Source organism: Schistocerca nitens, chromosome 1 (assembly GCF_023898315.1).
Source record: "Schistocerca nitens isolate TAMUIC-IGC-003100 chromosome 1, iqSchNite1.1, whole genome shotgun sequence".
NCBI lineage: Eukaryota > Metazoa > Arthropoda > Insecta > Orthoptera > Acrididae > Schistocerca > Schistocerca nitens.
Window position 1 is genome coordinate 1,269,792,252 of NC_064614.1, and position 15,256 is coordinate 1,269,807,507.

General features: G+C 46.7%; 1 protein-coding gene across 1 annotated transcript in view; it reads right to left on the bottom strand.

The window, feature by feature from the left end:
• Positions 1-15,256, bottom strand: part of LOC126202102 (meiotic recombination protein REC8 homolog) — a 352,636-nt gene that overhangs the window by 219,841 nt on the left and 117,539 nt on the right. Inside the window, exon 7 of the mRNA XM_049936836.1 lies at positions 5,970-6,408. Coding sequence (XP_049792793.1) covers positions 5,970-6,408 — 439 coding nt within the window. The remainder of the gene's footprint in view (positions 1-5,969; positions 6,409-15,256) is intronic.

Genomic DNA, 15,256 nt, shown 5'->3' on the forward strand with positions numbered 1-15,256 from the left:
AATGTGGTTGACAGCTCGAGCATCAATCGCTAAAACAGCCGATAACTTACATGGTAAACAGACACTAGAACATACGTGGTTCAAAAAAAGGGCTTTTGGTCAGGAAGTGGCACACTGTCAAAGGATAACGTCTATGTACACGAAGTTGGGGATCACCACCTAATAAATGATGATGGCTAAACTGACAGTGCCCATGATGGATAAACAACAATGCCCAATGTGCAACATAGCTAAAACGATCTCCTCACAGCGAGATAGCTGAGAGAGGGTCGGACAATTTGCTGGAAGAGGTATAATTCCCCAGAGCTTGTTCCCATGAAGGGAAGAAAAATGATGATCCTAAAGTGACACCACCTGCCAAAAGACAGCAACACAGTGATCATTGTAAGGAATGGGAGAGCAAGCGGCCCAAGATAGGACTGCAGCCTTGGCAGTAGTGTCAGCACCCTCATTTCCCATCAGGCCAAAGTGACCAGGAAACCACAAAAACACCATAGTGGCTCTCTCAAGAGTGAACAAGTGGAAGCTTTCTTGGACCTGTTGCACTAAGTGGTGGGCTGCTTACAGCTCACAGAGGCTCTGAAGGCACTGAGGGAATTGGAGCATGTAACACAATGGAAAATCCTGCATCGTCATATGTACTGCATGGCCTGATAGAGAGCAAAGAGTTTTGCTATAAATTTTGACCAGAAGCTGACACCAAAAACTGTAGGTGCCAATGACGAATGCACACCCAACACCACAGTCAATCTCAGAGCCATCAGTGTACAAGAAGGAGCTATCGCTAAGTTTCGTGCTAATGTCAAGAAACTTGCGGCGATAGGTCAAATCCAGAGTAGTTTCCTTAGGAAGCAAATGAAGACCAAGATGAACATGGGCCACCACACGAAGCCAAGGTGGTGAAGGTTTCACAACCATCGAGAATGTGGCATGTAGCATGAAGTTAAGCTGCTGGAGAAATATCTGAAAGTGAACCCCGCATGCATGTATCTCATTTCAGGCCCAGTCAGATCGCAGCGCCAACATCACAATCAGATTCACCACTGTCATATGCACGGGGATCCTTCTGTATGTCTTCCCCCAGATTCATGGATCCCGAGGACTGCAAGGACACAGCAGCCAACATAGGGCATCATCATGACACCATGGGACGACTCCATGAAGCCAGAGCCTTCGTTTCTTCTTGTCCTATTGTTGGAGCTGGACCCGCCCACACTGCAGCAGCCGACGCCTTCTACACCTGGGTATGGGCCTCAAGAGGTGGATGCATACCCTTCTGGGCATTTTCTGGGGGACGTTTCCACCAGAGCGAAGGCTGGAAGGGGAGGGCGGGGGGTGTACAACCAGAAGTCTGACGTCCCCTGCAGCCACAGATTCAGGCCCCACAGTGTGTCCATGCTCCTGCCTTCCCTAAGGCTCCTTATACAACAATGTTCGATTGCTTTGGGAGGGAGGAATGTTACAGCATAAAGTCAAATGCCGGCACGCCAGTCAGTAACAACAGAGAAGAGATAGCCGTGAGAAGACATCAACCAATAGCACGCTGACCAACCCCTCTCCAGGATGACAACACGACAGCAGTGGCCTCTATGCGAAGAGGACATAAGAGCCACAACCGAATGGAAACAGCCACTTGAATTGTCTATACTGAATAAAATTCTTATTTTGCATTTCGCTCTTTGCTTGCTACACATCTATGCAATTGTCAAAGTTAAGTATTGTCTCTTTTCATTTTATAATAAAACTCATTAATACGGTTTGCTTGAATTGTTTGTCTAGCAAACCGAGTATGTAGGATTCCTAGATTCCACATATTTTACGAGCGTGGAGACTTAATAGTTTGTACATACCGGGCTTAGGTATGGCTACGACAGTGCCTGGGAAACATGCTATCTGCTCAAATGCGATTGTACCTACACTATGTGATCAAAAGTATCTGGACACCTGGCTGAAAATGACTTACAAGTTAGTGGCCCCCTCCATTGGTAATGCTGGAATTCAATATGGTGTTAGCCCACCCTTAGCCTTGATGACAGCTTCCATTCTTGCAGGCATGTGTTCAGTCAGGTGCTGGAAGGTTTCTTTGGGAATAGCAGCCCATTCTTCACGGAGTGCTGAAGTGAGGAGAGGTATTGATGTCAGTCGGCGGGGCCTGGCACGAAGTCGGTGTTCCAAAACATCCCAAAGGTGTTCTACAGGATTCAGGTCAGGACTCTGTGCAGGCCAGTCCATTACAGAGATGTTATTGTCGTGCAACTACTCTCCCACAGTCTGTGCATTAGGAACGGGTGCTCGATCGTATTGAAAGATGCAATCGCCATCCCCAAATTGCTCTTCAACAGTGGGAAGCAAGAAGGTGCTTAAAACATCAATGTAGGCCTGTGCTGTGATAGTGTCACGCAAAACAACAAGCGGTGCAATCCCCCTCCATGTAAACCACGACCACACCATAACAACACTGCCTCCAAATTTTACTATTGGCACTACAGACACTGGCAGATGACGTTCACCAGACAGTCCCCACACCCACAACCTACCATCGGATCGTCACACTGTGTATCGTGATTTGTCACTCAACACAATGTTTTTACAGGTTCAATTGTCTGATGTTTACACTTCTTACACCAAGCGAGGCGAGGATCCACTGCAAGTACTATGACAGTTAGGTGGGAGGTGAGAAAACTTGGATTTCATGGTCAAGCGGGTGCTCATAAGCCACACATCACGCCGGTAAATGCCAAACGATGACTCGCTTGGCATAAGGGGCATAAACACTGGACGTTTGAACAGTGGAAAAACATTGTGTGGAGTGACGAATCACAGTACACAATGTGGTGATCAGGTGACGGGGTGTGGGTACGGCGAATGCCCATGGAACGTCATCTGCCAGCATGTGTAGTGCCAACAATAAAATTCGGAGGTGGCGGTGTTATGGTGCGGTCATGTTTTTTATGGAGGGGGCTTGCACACCTTGTTGTTTTGCATGGAACTATCACAGCACAGGCCTACATTGATGTTTTAAGCACCTTCTTGCTTCCCACTGTTGACGAGCAATTCGGGAATGGCATTGCGTCTTACAAACCGATCGAGCACCTACTCAAAATGCACAGCCTGTGGCGGAGTGGTTACACTACAATAACATCTCTGTAATGGACTGGCTTGCACAGAGTCCTGACCTGAACCCTATAGAACACCTCTGAGATGTTTTGGAATGCTGACTTCGTCCCAGGCCTCACCGACCGACATCGATATCTGTCCTTACTGCAGCACTCTGTGAAGAATGGTCTGCCATTCCCCAAGAAACCTTCCAGCACCTGATTGAACATATGCCTGTGAGAGTGGAAGCTGTCATCAAGGCTAAGAGTGGGCCAACACGATATTGAATTCGAGCATTACCGGTGGATGATGCCACGAACTTGTAAGTCATTTTCAGCCAGGTGTCTGGATACTTTTGATCACATAGTATAGGTGGGGCAGGAGTCAGCAAATGTATGGCACATGGGAAATGGTCGCTTGAGTACATGTCAGAGAGAATGGACCACTTGAGATGACAAGCAAGTTGGGCAGTGCGGAACAAGAGGTCCAAATGGAAATAGGTGTGCTTGGCGTCTGAAAGAAACATTGGTGCTCCAGTGTTAAGACAAATGAGGTTGAGTTGATTGAGAAGGTCAGCTGTAAGGGCACCTCTCGAACAGGTTCTGGAAGTGCTCCAAAGGGGATGGTACTGAGCAGCAAAAAAAGGGTGACCAATACGCTGGAGGTAGCCTGCCCTGAAGACAATGAATGATGGAGGGATGTAGATATTGCAACAGAGAAGATGAAGTGAGGAAGAATAACGTGAACTGCAACAGCTTGCAGCTGAGTGTGCAGTGAAATGGTTTGGCAGTGTGAACATTATCCCAGATAAGCAGCTTGACACCCCCCTGAGATGGAATGTCGTCCTTTGGGGGAAGGTAAAAGTGGACCAGAAGGAAATGCGAGAGGTCAAACAGTCACAAGGACTTGACACAGAATACAAGCAGATGTTGTGACTCCTCCTTGTTGGATCTAATGGCAGGAATGTTCCATTGGAGGAGAGTCATGACAGGGAAAGGAGAGACGGGAACAAATGAAGTGTTTTCACCTCCGTGGCTGCTTAGTGCCAATCTTTGAACACTCACTTCTACAGGGCACAGAGCCAGGAGGATCCTATTCCTAGAGATCTACAGAGGTGTCGGCATTCTCTCTGGGTCAGCCTGCAGATTACAGGACAGAAAACCGATAGGTGATGCGCGTAGGCGAAATGGAGATCGGCGGGGTGAGGGCGTCATGTGGCGACACTGCTGAAAAGTACCTCTGAGTAGGGGAAGGAGAAGACCATTTGTCTTTGATTCTTAGATCCTTTGTGGTTGGCAGATGAAGACTCAGACATTTGTTGGCTGGAGGAATCTAAGAAGTCTTTGCGGGAGTGTTCCTTTTGTCCTTTCCAGCCTGCTGGTTGTGAAGCTGGTGATTTTGCTGCCAGGGATGAAGTTTGGTGGTTTGCTGTGCATATGGAGGAGAAGGAGATGGAGATGCTACCATGGCTATGGCGATTTTACAACCGTACTGCTGAATTTGAGGTTGCAAGTCTGCATGGCCCTGTCCTCCACGGATTGAGGCATAGCAAGGATGATACTTAAGTGCCAGGTGGTAAAATGCAGGGCTTTTGACTTCCCAACAACAAACAAGCAACAGGATAAAGCACTTTCTCCTTCACCTGGATCCCCGGGACGGCCCGCTCATTGAGATACACAGGACATTCCTGGGATGAGGCTACGTGGCCAGCATTGCAAATGATACAGCAGGGAGAAAGAGGCGGGCAATCACTCTAGTAAGCATCCCTACCATATGTACCACATTTGGCCATGTTTTTATATGACATGTGAGTGTGGTTGTAATGCTGACACTGGTAACAACACATAGGGGGGTTTGGAATGTACAGTTGGACTGTGCTGACTTCATAGTCTGCTTTGATCATTGATGAATCCACTACTCTACCAAACATGAGGAAGAGAGTGCATGTAGGCACTAAGGTTGTTATCGACCTTTTTCATTACCTGATGGGCTGCAGTGACGCCCTGATCAGAGAGGCAATTCTGTATTTCTCCCTGGGTCAGACCATCGAGCATTAGAGTATGAACAACATGATGTAAACAATTCAGCATTAGATCAGCCTTAACATGAATGGGGTAGCTATGGACGAGCGAAGCTGTACTCAGTTGTCGGTCTTGAAAATCACAATTTGTTTCCAAAAGCAAAGTTCTATTACGTAAATGAGAGACAGATTTCACATGGCCTGCAATTGCATCAACACCTTCCTGAATAGTGCACAGATTAACCACAGAAAAGGACTGACCTCTTCACTATGTGATACCATGAGGAACTGAGCTGCAGCTGGGAGATTCTTTGAATATTTAATCTCATTCCGTTTAAGTTTAGTGGCTGTAAACTGAGATGGTAATTGGCTCATTGCGGGGAGGGAGGGGCTCATCTACCTTACGTGCTTGTTCACGCATCAGGTCACAACACCTCCCGCACTCTAGACAGAGGGACCAATTGGCAATTTGGGAAGGTAACAGCTTCGATATTCACTTCTCCCTGGGCTTAGCCTGTACCAGGGGATACATGCGAATCCTACCTGTCGATCTGGGGCTGGGAATTATGCATTACCCAATTACCTGTTACATTTCAATCACGTGGGCCAGCCATCGTAAGCACACAGGTAGAAAGAAGAAACACGGAGGAATCTCAAACACTGAAGCAGAGGAAGCATAGGAGATGTAGAATGCAGAAGGGAAGAAAAAACACATGAGGGGCTGCTCTGATGTCAGGCTATTAAAACCTCAGAACATTTCTAGAGTCTAATGGTCACTGTTATATATTTAAATGAAAACAGTGGGCTTACATATTATAAATGATTTAGTTATTTTCTGGGAAGCAATACATACAGAAGCGCGTCGTCGGCTGGCTCTGGTTGCAGATGGCTCAGTTTTTCTTTTGTCATTGTCTGTCATCAATGATATTCCTTTTGCTTCTGCATGATCAGTGACTGGTTCTCCAGCATCAGGTAAATTTATGGCTGTCTGATGAGAAAAGCCAGCATCTGCATCAATGGAATGTATTTTAGCTTCTTTATTTCCAACAGATTCAAGGATTTTTGGAGGTGAAGGTGGTTTCACATCAGAACTTCTGTAAGCTTGCTCTAGCAAAGCTGGAGCAGCAGTCAGATCTTTATCCGCCTGAGGGACACCATCTACACTTTCAGCTGGTTCTGTGGGTACAGCTGAAGCCACTGACACAGCCACAGCTACATGAACAGCCAGGGTTTCAGTAGTATGCACAGGTGCAGCAGCCTGATCCTCTACGTGATTATCCTCAATCAGTGGCCTGAAAAAAATAATTAAATGAAAATTACAACTCATACACATGGAGAGTGTATCACATTTAAGAACAAAAGTTGCTTTTAACATGGCAAATACAGAGAGTACACTGTTATTTCTGCTTCGGGCTTTTTTTACTATATTAACTCACATTAATGCATACATTAATGCATGCCCCATCCCCATCCTCTTACTTATGATTATACTATCCAGTGCATGGCCAACTGCTCTTTTAAACTTGGACCATAGTTCTACATGATCCTGTTCAGTGTTGAAGGTTTCAAGTTCTTCATTGAGATATGAACAACTGCTTTTTAATCTAGTTTACTGAGCATATATATCTTTCTACATGTTCTAGTTGTCCTCTGTACATTGGTAATCATTGTTGCCACAAATGCATCATAGTCACTGATACCAGTTTCCATGTGGACATCCTCAAAGAGGTCAGATCTATTTGTTGGCAGTACATCTGTTACATTTCGATCATGAGTGGAGTTCTGAACTGCCTGTTCTTGTAGTTTGCAGAGGAGGCACTTAGCAATGTTTCACAGGATGTCTTGTCCTGCCAACCACTCACAAAACCACAATCTTCCCAACTGATTGTTGATGATTAAAGTCTCCACCAATGATTACAGAATGGCTGGGGAACTTACATATGAGCAAACTGAGGTTTTCTCAAAATTTTCCAGTTACATCAGGAGGTGAGTCTGATGGCCAATAGAAGGACCCAATTACCTACTCCTGATACTAAGTCTTTCCCATACCCAGAAGATCAGTCCATAATGGGAAGGATACTCTATGGTATACAGTCACACTAAAAAACTTCTGAAGAAACAGAGACTACTGCAAATAGGTGTAAAACAAAGCATAGGTATGTAGATAGAGAGATGTTGAATGAAACACATTTGGCTGTCAAGAAAATAATGCATGAAGCCTTCAATGACTACTGTAGCAAAATATTGTCAAATAATCTTTCACAAAACCAAAAGAAGTTCTGGTTGTATGTAAAGGCTTTTGGTGGCATCAAATTTAGTATCCAGACACCCGCGAGTAAGACAGGAACTGAAATTGAGGGTAGCAAAGAAAAAGCTGAAATGCTTAACTCTGTTTTCAATTGTTCCATTAAAAAGGAAAATCCAGGAGAACTGCCACAATTCAATCCTTGTGCCACTGAAAAGATGAGTGACGTAAGTGTTAGTGTCTGTGCTGTTGACAAACAGCTGAAATCATTAAAACTGAACAAATCTCCAGGACCAAAAGGAATTCCAATTAGATTCTACACTGAATTTGCAGCTGGATTAGCCCCTCTTGTGATTATAATCTATTGTAGATCCCTCAAACAAAAAACTATGCTCAGAGTAGCAAGAAAGCATAAGTCACACCTCTTTACAAGAAGGGTTGCAGAAGTGACCTGTAAAACTACTGCCCAATATCATTGACATCTATTTGTTGTAGAATCTTAGAACACAATCTGAGGTCATACATAATAAGATATCTCGAACATAATGACCTCCATGCCAAATATCATTGATTCCGAAAATATCGATCATGTGAAACCCAGCTCACATTTTTCTCACATAATGTACAGCAAGCTTTGGGCCAAGCCAGTCAGTTAGATGCAGTATTTCTTAATTTCCAAAAAGTGTTTAGGTTCAGTGCCACTACTACACTTACTATCAAAAGCACGATCATATGGTGTATCAAGTGAAATCTGTGAATGGACTGAGGAGTTTTTGGAAGTGAGGATGCAGCATGTTATCTTCGATGGAGAGCCATCATCAGATGTATAAGTACCTCCAGGTACATCCCAGGGACGTGTGTTGGGAGCCTTAGTGTTCATGATTGTTCATTCAGTCTTTCCTTCTCATCCCATCTCCTGTGACCCGTGGTTCTGGACGACCTTTCTGAACTCCACCCCTTTCCCTAAACCTCACCAGTCCTCTTCCTTAGCCCCTATTCCTTTCCCTACAACCCTTCTGCCAGAAGAATGAGCCACTGACTCCAAAAGCTTACAAACTATAATACCGTTTATATGAGATTTCGCAACACACGGTTGCTTCATCAGGAAAAAGGGAAGGAGAGGGAAAGACGAAAGGATGTGGGTTTTAAGGGAGAGGGTAAGGAGTCATTCCAATCCCGGGAGCGGAAAGACTTACCTAAGGGGGAAAAAGGGACAGGTATACACTCGCACACACACACATATCCATCTGCACAGATACAGACACAAGCAGACTTATGTAAAGGCAAAGAGTTTGGGCAGAGATCAAAAGATTGGATAGTTGAACAGTGGAAAAACGTTGTATGCAGTGATGAATCATGGTACACAATGTGGCGATCTGATGACAGGGTGTGGGTGCATATCATCTGCCAGCTTGTGTAGTGCTTGTGGTGTCAGTGCCAGACACCACACTTGCTAGGTGGTAGCCTTTAAATCGGCCGCGGTCCGTTAGTATACGTCGGACCCACGTGTCGCCACTATCAGATATTGCAGACCGAGCGCCGCCACACGGCAGGTCTAGAGAGACTTCCTAGCACTCGCCCCAGTTGTACAACCGACTTTGCTAGCGATGATTCACTGACAAAATATGCTCTCATTTGCCGAGACAATAGTTTAGCATAGCCTTCAGCTACGTCATTTGCTATGACCTAGCAAGGCGCCATATTCAGTTACTATTGATATTGTGAATCATGTACCGTCAAGAGCGACATTCATCATTAATGGATTAAAGTTAAGTATTCCACCAGCTACGTCCGTTTTTCTAAATTCTAATTTCCTTATCCTGTTCCAGACCTCACGCCAGCCTGCATGAGCTAAAACGCATGCATTTCAACCTCCTCTAGTAACACGGTGTTGGCTCTCCTGCCAACCACAACATTGGCGACGAGGCAAAGCCGCGTTCTTCTCTAAACTGCCCTGATTTGCTTGTGTAATGGCTTCGCCACCATCTCCAGATGTACTGTCCGAATTTTATCGCTTACAGAATCAGCAGACGCAGGCATTACTGGATGCCCTTGGACAGCTCGCCAGGGTCAATGTGCGATGCAAAATGATGCGGCAGCAGCCACTCCACCGCTAACGCAGCCACTACACGCAGTTGCACCAACTTTTCGACCTTTTGATGCTGCACTGGAAAGCTGGACGGAGTGGTCACGCCAATTTGGATTCCACCTCGCCGCCTACAGAATTCAAGGTAATGAGCGGCAGCCTTTTTTGTTATCATAAGTCGGGGTGAACATGTACCGTGTGACAGTCAAATTATTTCCCCGACACGACGTAGCAACTCTGTCCTACGAAGAAATTTTGTCTGCATTAGATGCATATTTCAAAGAATCAGTCAATGTAGTTGCGAAAAGGTATACCTTCTTTCGTACAAAACATACAGTAGGTCATACTAATCGGGAGTGGGTTGCAACCTTGCAAGGCCTTACTAGGGATTGTGCTTTCGAGCGTCAATGTGGACTCCCTTATTCAGATACTATGGTACGTGGTGCAATTGCACAGAACGTTTCTGATGTTCGTATAAGGGAACAGATTTTCAAACTAGTCAATCCCTCCCTTCAACAAGTGATGGACATATTGGATCGGCAGGACACACTTGACTTTGCTCAGGAATCATTTGAAACTTCGCCACCCGTGTGTCAGGTTAACAGGCCCACCGGGCGAGCTGCACGGAACAGTAAACAGTCCTCGCGCCCGGCCGCGCCGCTGCCGCCAGGCTCTCAGCCACGTGTGCCGCGCCGGCAAGCAAATGCGGTGCTAAAATCATGCCCGCGGTGTGCTACTAGACATTCGCGTGAGAATTGCCCATCACGCCAAGCTATTTGCTTTTTCTGTAATAAAAAAGGACTTGTTCAGAGTGTTTGCCAGAAAAAGCTCAGATCGGTAACTCACAACCATTCCAGGCCCTTTGCTTCACGCCGGATTCGAACCGAAGATACTCAGGCTCGTGAAACTTCACCCATGGAAAGTCATGTAGTTCATTCCACTCTGCTCAGTGCCACTCTGTCTAACAGTGACTGTGTTCGTCCCACAAATAGTGTGCGTCGACATCACCGGAAATCCCGTCAACTCGCAAGTGATTATGTAGCAGTGTCAGTTCACGTTGCACGAGACAGTCGCTCTTGTCGTCAGCGGGACAATAAACTTTTTGTAGAATTGGACATTAACGGCAACGTGATACCATTCCAGCTAGATACCGGAGCTGCAGTTTCACTGATCAATCAAGACACGTACAAACAGCTGGGCACACCTCCGTTGCGTGCCGCAAATGTTAAGTTAACTAGTTATTCAGGTCAAGATATCCCTGTGTTAGGACAGTGCAGCCTTCTTGCAACATACAAAGGACAAACAAAACTTGTGTCCTTTTACGTCCTTCGTTCTTCTTCTACAGTGAACTTGTTTGGTTTCGATTTATTTCAATTGTTTAACTTGTCTATAGTAAATCAGGTCCTATCAGTGAACCAGACTGTGCCTTCAGACAGTGTTTCTCGTCTATGTGAAGAATTTGCAGACATTTTTGCACCGGGCCTTGGTTGCGCTAAGAACTATAAAACACATTTGGAACTGAAAGTAAACGCGCAACCGAAATTTTTCAGAGTGCGCAATGTTCCCCACGCATTGTGTGATGAGGTCGCAAAAACATTACACGATTTGGAATCACAAGGTGTAATTGAACGTGTGCAGGGTTCTCTCTGGGCATCACCGTTAGTAATTTTGCCAAAAAAAAAACCTTCCGGAAAATTGAGACTTTGTGTGGACATCAAGGCAACAGTGAATCCACAACTAGTGACTGCAACTTTTCCTTTACCCCGCCCGGAAGATCTTTTTGACAAACTGTGCCCGGGTAAATATTTTTTGAAGTTGGACCTAGCAGATGCGTACTTGCAAATACCGGTGGACGAAGACTCCCAGCGCGTTTTGGTGGTTAACACGCATCTTGGTTTGTATCAATTCAAACGACTGCCATTCGGGTGTGCATCTGCCCCTGCATTGTTTCAGCAATATCTACAAACCGTTTGTGTGTCAGTCCCTACTGCAGCAAATTATGTGGACAATATTGTGATCTCCAGAAAGACGGAAGAAGAACATTTGGCCAATCTCAGAACATTATTTCAGGTCTTGCGACAAAATGGTCTTCGCTTGCAGAAGGACAAATGTGTGTTTTTTGCTCGTGATTTGCCATACCTGGGACATGTACTCAATGCCCAAGCCATACATCCCAGTCCCACACACATTCGTGCCATATAAGACTTGCCTTCGCCGCAGAATTTGAAGCAGCTACAGAGTGTGCTGGGAAAAATAAATTACTATAACAGATATGTGCCACATGCCTCTTCCATTTCAGCTCTGCTTCATTGCTTACGCCGTAAAGGTGTTCCGTTCGTCTGGAAGACGGAATGCGAACGCGCCTTTTGCCAGTTGAAATCGGCTTTGCTTTCCAATACTTGCCTTATGCCATTCGATCCCCAGAAGACCCTTTTGTTGATGGTGGATGCATCGGATTTCGGGATTGGTGCTGTGCTTGCGCACAAAGATGGATCGCACGATTGCCCTATTGCCTTCGCGTCCAAATTGCTCTCGTCTGAACAAAGAAATTATTCACAGATAGAGAAAGAAGCATTGGCTCTCGTATTTGGTGTTACAAAGTTTCATGATTTCTTGTATGATCGTCACTTTACCATCATCACAGACCACAAACCTTTGACATCGCTTTTTCATCCGAACAAACCTGTACCTCCACGTACAGCGCAGAAATTCATTCGCTGGTCTATTTTCCTCTCGCAGTACCGCTACGATATCTTGTATCGGTCCACTGCTAAGTACGGAAACGCCGATGCGTTGTCCCATTTGCCGGTTGCTGAGGATAGAGCATTCGATTCTTCCGAACTTGCTTGCATGTTCATTGATTCGGAAACCGATGACGTGGTTGAATCCTTTCCGATTGATTTTCGTCGTGTAGCTACAGCTACAGCTGCCGACCCTGTCCTTGCTACCGTTCTGCGTTTTGTTGCTACGCAATGGCCCTTGTCAAAGTCATGGATCGGGACCCGTTGGTTCGCCAATTTTTTGCTCACAAGGAGAGACTTTTGTTCGACGCGGTGTTTTGCTGTTGCGTTCTGATAATGATCAGTCCAGGGTCGTGGTCCCACGTTCATTACAGTCCTCTGTCTTACAGCTTCTCCACTAAGGTCATTGGGGTATAGTGAGAACGAAACAACTTGCTCATCAGCACTGTACTTGGTTCGGAATCGATGCCGCGATTACGAATATGTGCTCTTCTTGCATGGTGTGCGCCGAACAACAATCAGCACCACTGCGGAAATTCTTTGCAGGGCCAAAAGCCACTTCCCCTTGGCAATGCTTACACATCAATTTTGCTGGTCCATTCTGGAATGCTCGATGGTTAGTTGTGGTAGATTCATTCAGTAATTTTCCTTTTGTTGTCCAGATGTCTTCCACGACGACATCTGCCACCGTCCAAGCGTTATCTGCTATCTTTTGCATTGAAGGTCTTCCACAGACTATTGTGTCCGACAGTGGCCCACAATTCATGTCCGCAGAATTTCAGTCATTCTGCAAGGCCAATGGTATTCAACATCTGACGTCCGCGCCGTTTTCGCCACAGTCTAACGATGCCGCTGAACGATTGGTCAGGACTTTCAAGTCACAGATGTTGAAGTTGAAAGAATCGCATTCTCGGGAGGACGCGCTATTGCTCTTTTTGTCCTCGTATCGCTCTCAGTCCCGAGATGGTCACTTGCTGACTGAGTTGCTCCACGGTCGTCAACATCGAACCTTGATGTCTTTGCTACATCCGCCGCATCAGGTTCCTGTGCAGCGGCAGACACCTGCTTTTGCTCCAGGCGACGTTGTCTACTATTGCCACTATCGAGGTTCACGGCGTTGGCTCGAAGGGCGCATTCTTCGCTGTCTCGGCCGCTCTATGTATGTGGTATTGGGGGCCTCTGGTGAGGTGCGTCGGCATCTCAATCAGCTGCGCCTCTGTCGTCAAACAGGATCTGCCGCTCCCCGTCTGCTTTCAGTGACGGTGCCGTCCGGTCAGTGCCCTGGGGACCCATCTACTGACTCACCTCAGCCCCAGGAGTTACGGTCGCTGCCTTCCATTTTGCCCCATGGCGACGCGACGCCGCCACTGCTGCCTGCAGTGGACGCGTCGCTGCAACCGCCGGGCGCCTCCCTGGGTCACGCGCTGCCGATCGCTTCCCATGACCAGTTGTCCTCCGACATGGAACTCTTGCCTGCTCCAGACCATATGTCGTCTTCACCCGTCGGGTGCCCCGGCCCGATGGAGGTCGACCCTTCGGCCCCTCCTGTCTCTCTACAGGCACATACACTGCATGTTGGCGTGCACCCTGGAGCAGGTTTTCAGGCGTTTCCTAGCTCCCCGCGGTCCGAATGGCAGGGTGCGGGTGGCACAGCCTTGCCTGTTGTTAGGCTCCCCACCTCGTCGCATACGTCAACATGGGGTCCTCCCCACGGCAGGCGGAAGCCTTATGCCACCACCGTATGCCGATTTGCGGGGGAGGAATGTGGTGTCACCGCCAGACACCACACTTGCCAGGTGGTAGCCTTTAAATCGGCCGCGGTCCGTTAGTATACGTCGGACCCGCACGTCGCCACTATCAGTGATTGCAGACCGAGCGCTGCCACATTGCAGGTCTAGAGAGACTTCCTAGCACTCGCCCCAGTTGTATAACTGACTTTGCTAGCGATGATTCACTGACAAAATACGCTCTCATTTGCCGAGATGATAGTTTGGCATAGCCTTCAGCTACGTCATTTGCTACGACCTAGCAAGGCGCCATATTCAGTTACTATTGATATTGTGAATCATGTACCGTCAAGAGCGACGTTCATCATTAATGGATTAAAGTTAAGTATTCCACCAGCTACGTCCATTTTTCTAAATTCTAATTTCCTTGTCCTGTTCCAGACCTCACGCCAGCCTGCGTGAGCTAGAACGCGTGCATTTCGGCCGCCTCTAGTAACACGGTGTTGGCTCTCCTGCCAACCACAACAGTGCCAACAGTAAAGTTCAGAGGCGGTAGTGTTATTGTGTGGTTATGTTTTTCATGGAGGGGCCTTGCACCCCTTGTTGTTTTGTGCGGTACTATCACAGCACAGGCCTACATTAATGTTTTAACCACCTTCTTGCTTCCCACTGTTGAAGAGCAATTTGGGTGTGGCGATTGCACCTTTCAACATGATCGAGCACCTGTTCATAATGCATGGAATGTGGCAGACTGGTTACATGACAATAACATCCCTGTAATGTACTGGCCTGCACAGAGTCCTGACCTGAATCCAACAGAACACCTTTTAGGATGTTTTGGTATGCTAACATCATGCCAGGCCTCACCAACCGACATCGATATCTCTCCTCACTTCAGCACTCTGTGAAGAATAGGCTGTCATTCCCCGAGAAACTTTCCAGCAACTGATTGAACTGCACCTAGCTGCACTACCCTCTCTCTACCTTGTCTCTGCATGCTCGCACAAGCTGCACTTTACTGTGCCCCACTCCTACCCTGCTATCCCTCCCCCTCCCCACCACAGCATCCCCCTTACCCCCACCACCTCATTGCCTAAATCTACATCTACACAGATACCACCACATGGTGCATGGCAGTGGGTAAGCTGTACCACTACTTGTCATTTCCTTTCCTGTTGCATTCACAAATAGAGTGGGGAAAAATGACGCTCTCAATGGGAAACATTCCACGTGGGAAAATATCTAAAAACAAAGATGATGTGACTTACCAAACGAAAGCGCTGGCACGTCGATAGACACACAAACAAACACAAACATACACACAACAAACTGTTGCCCCTT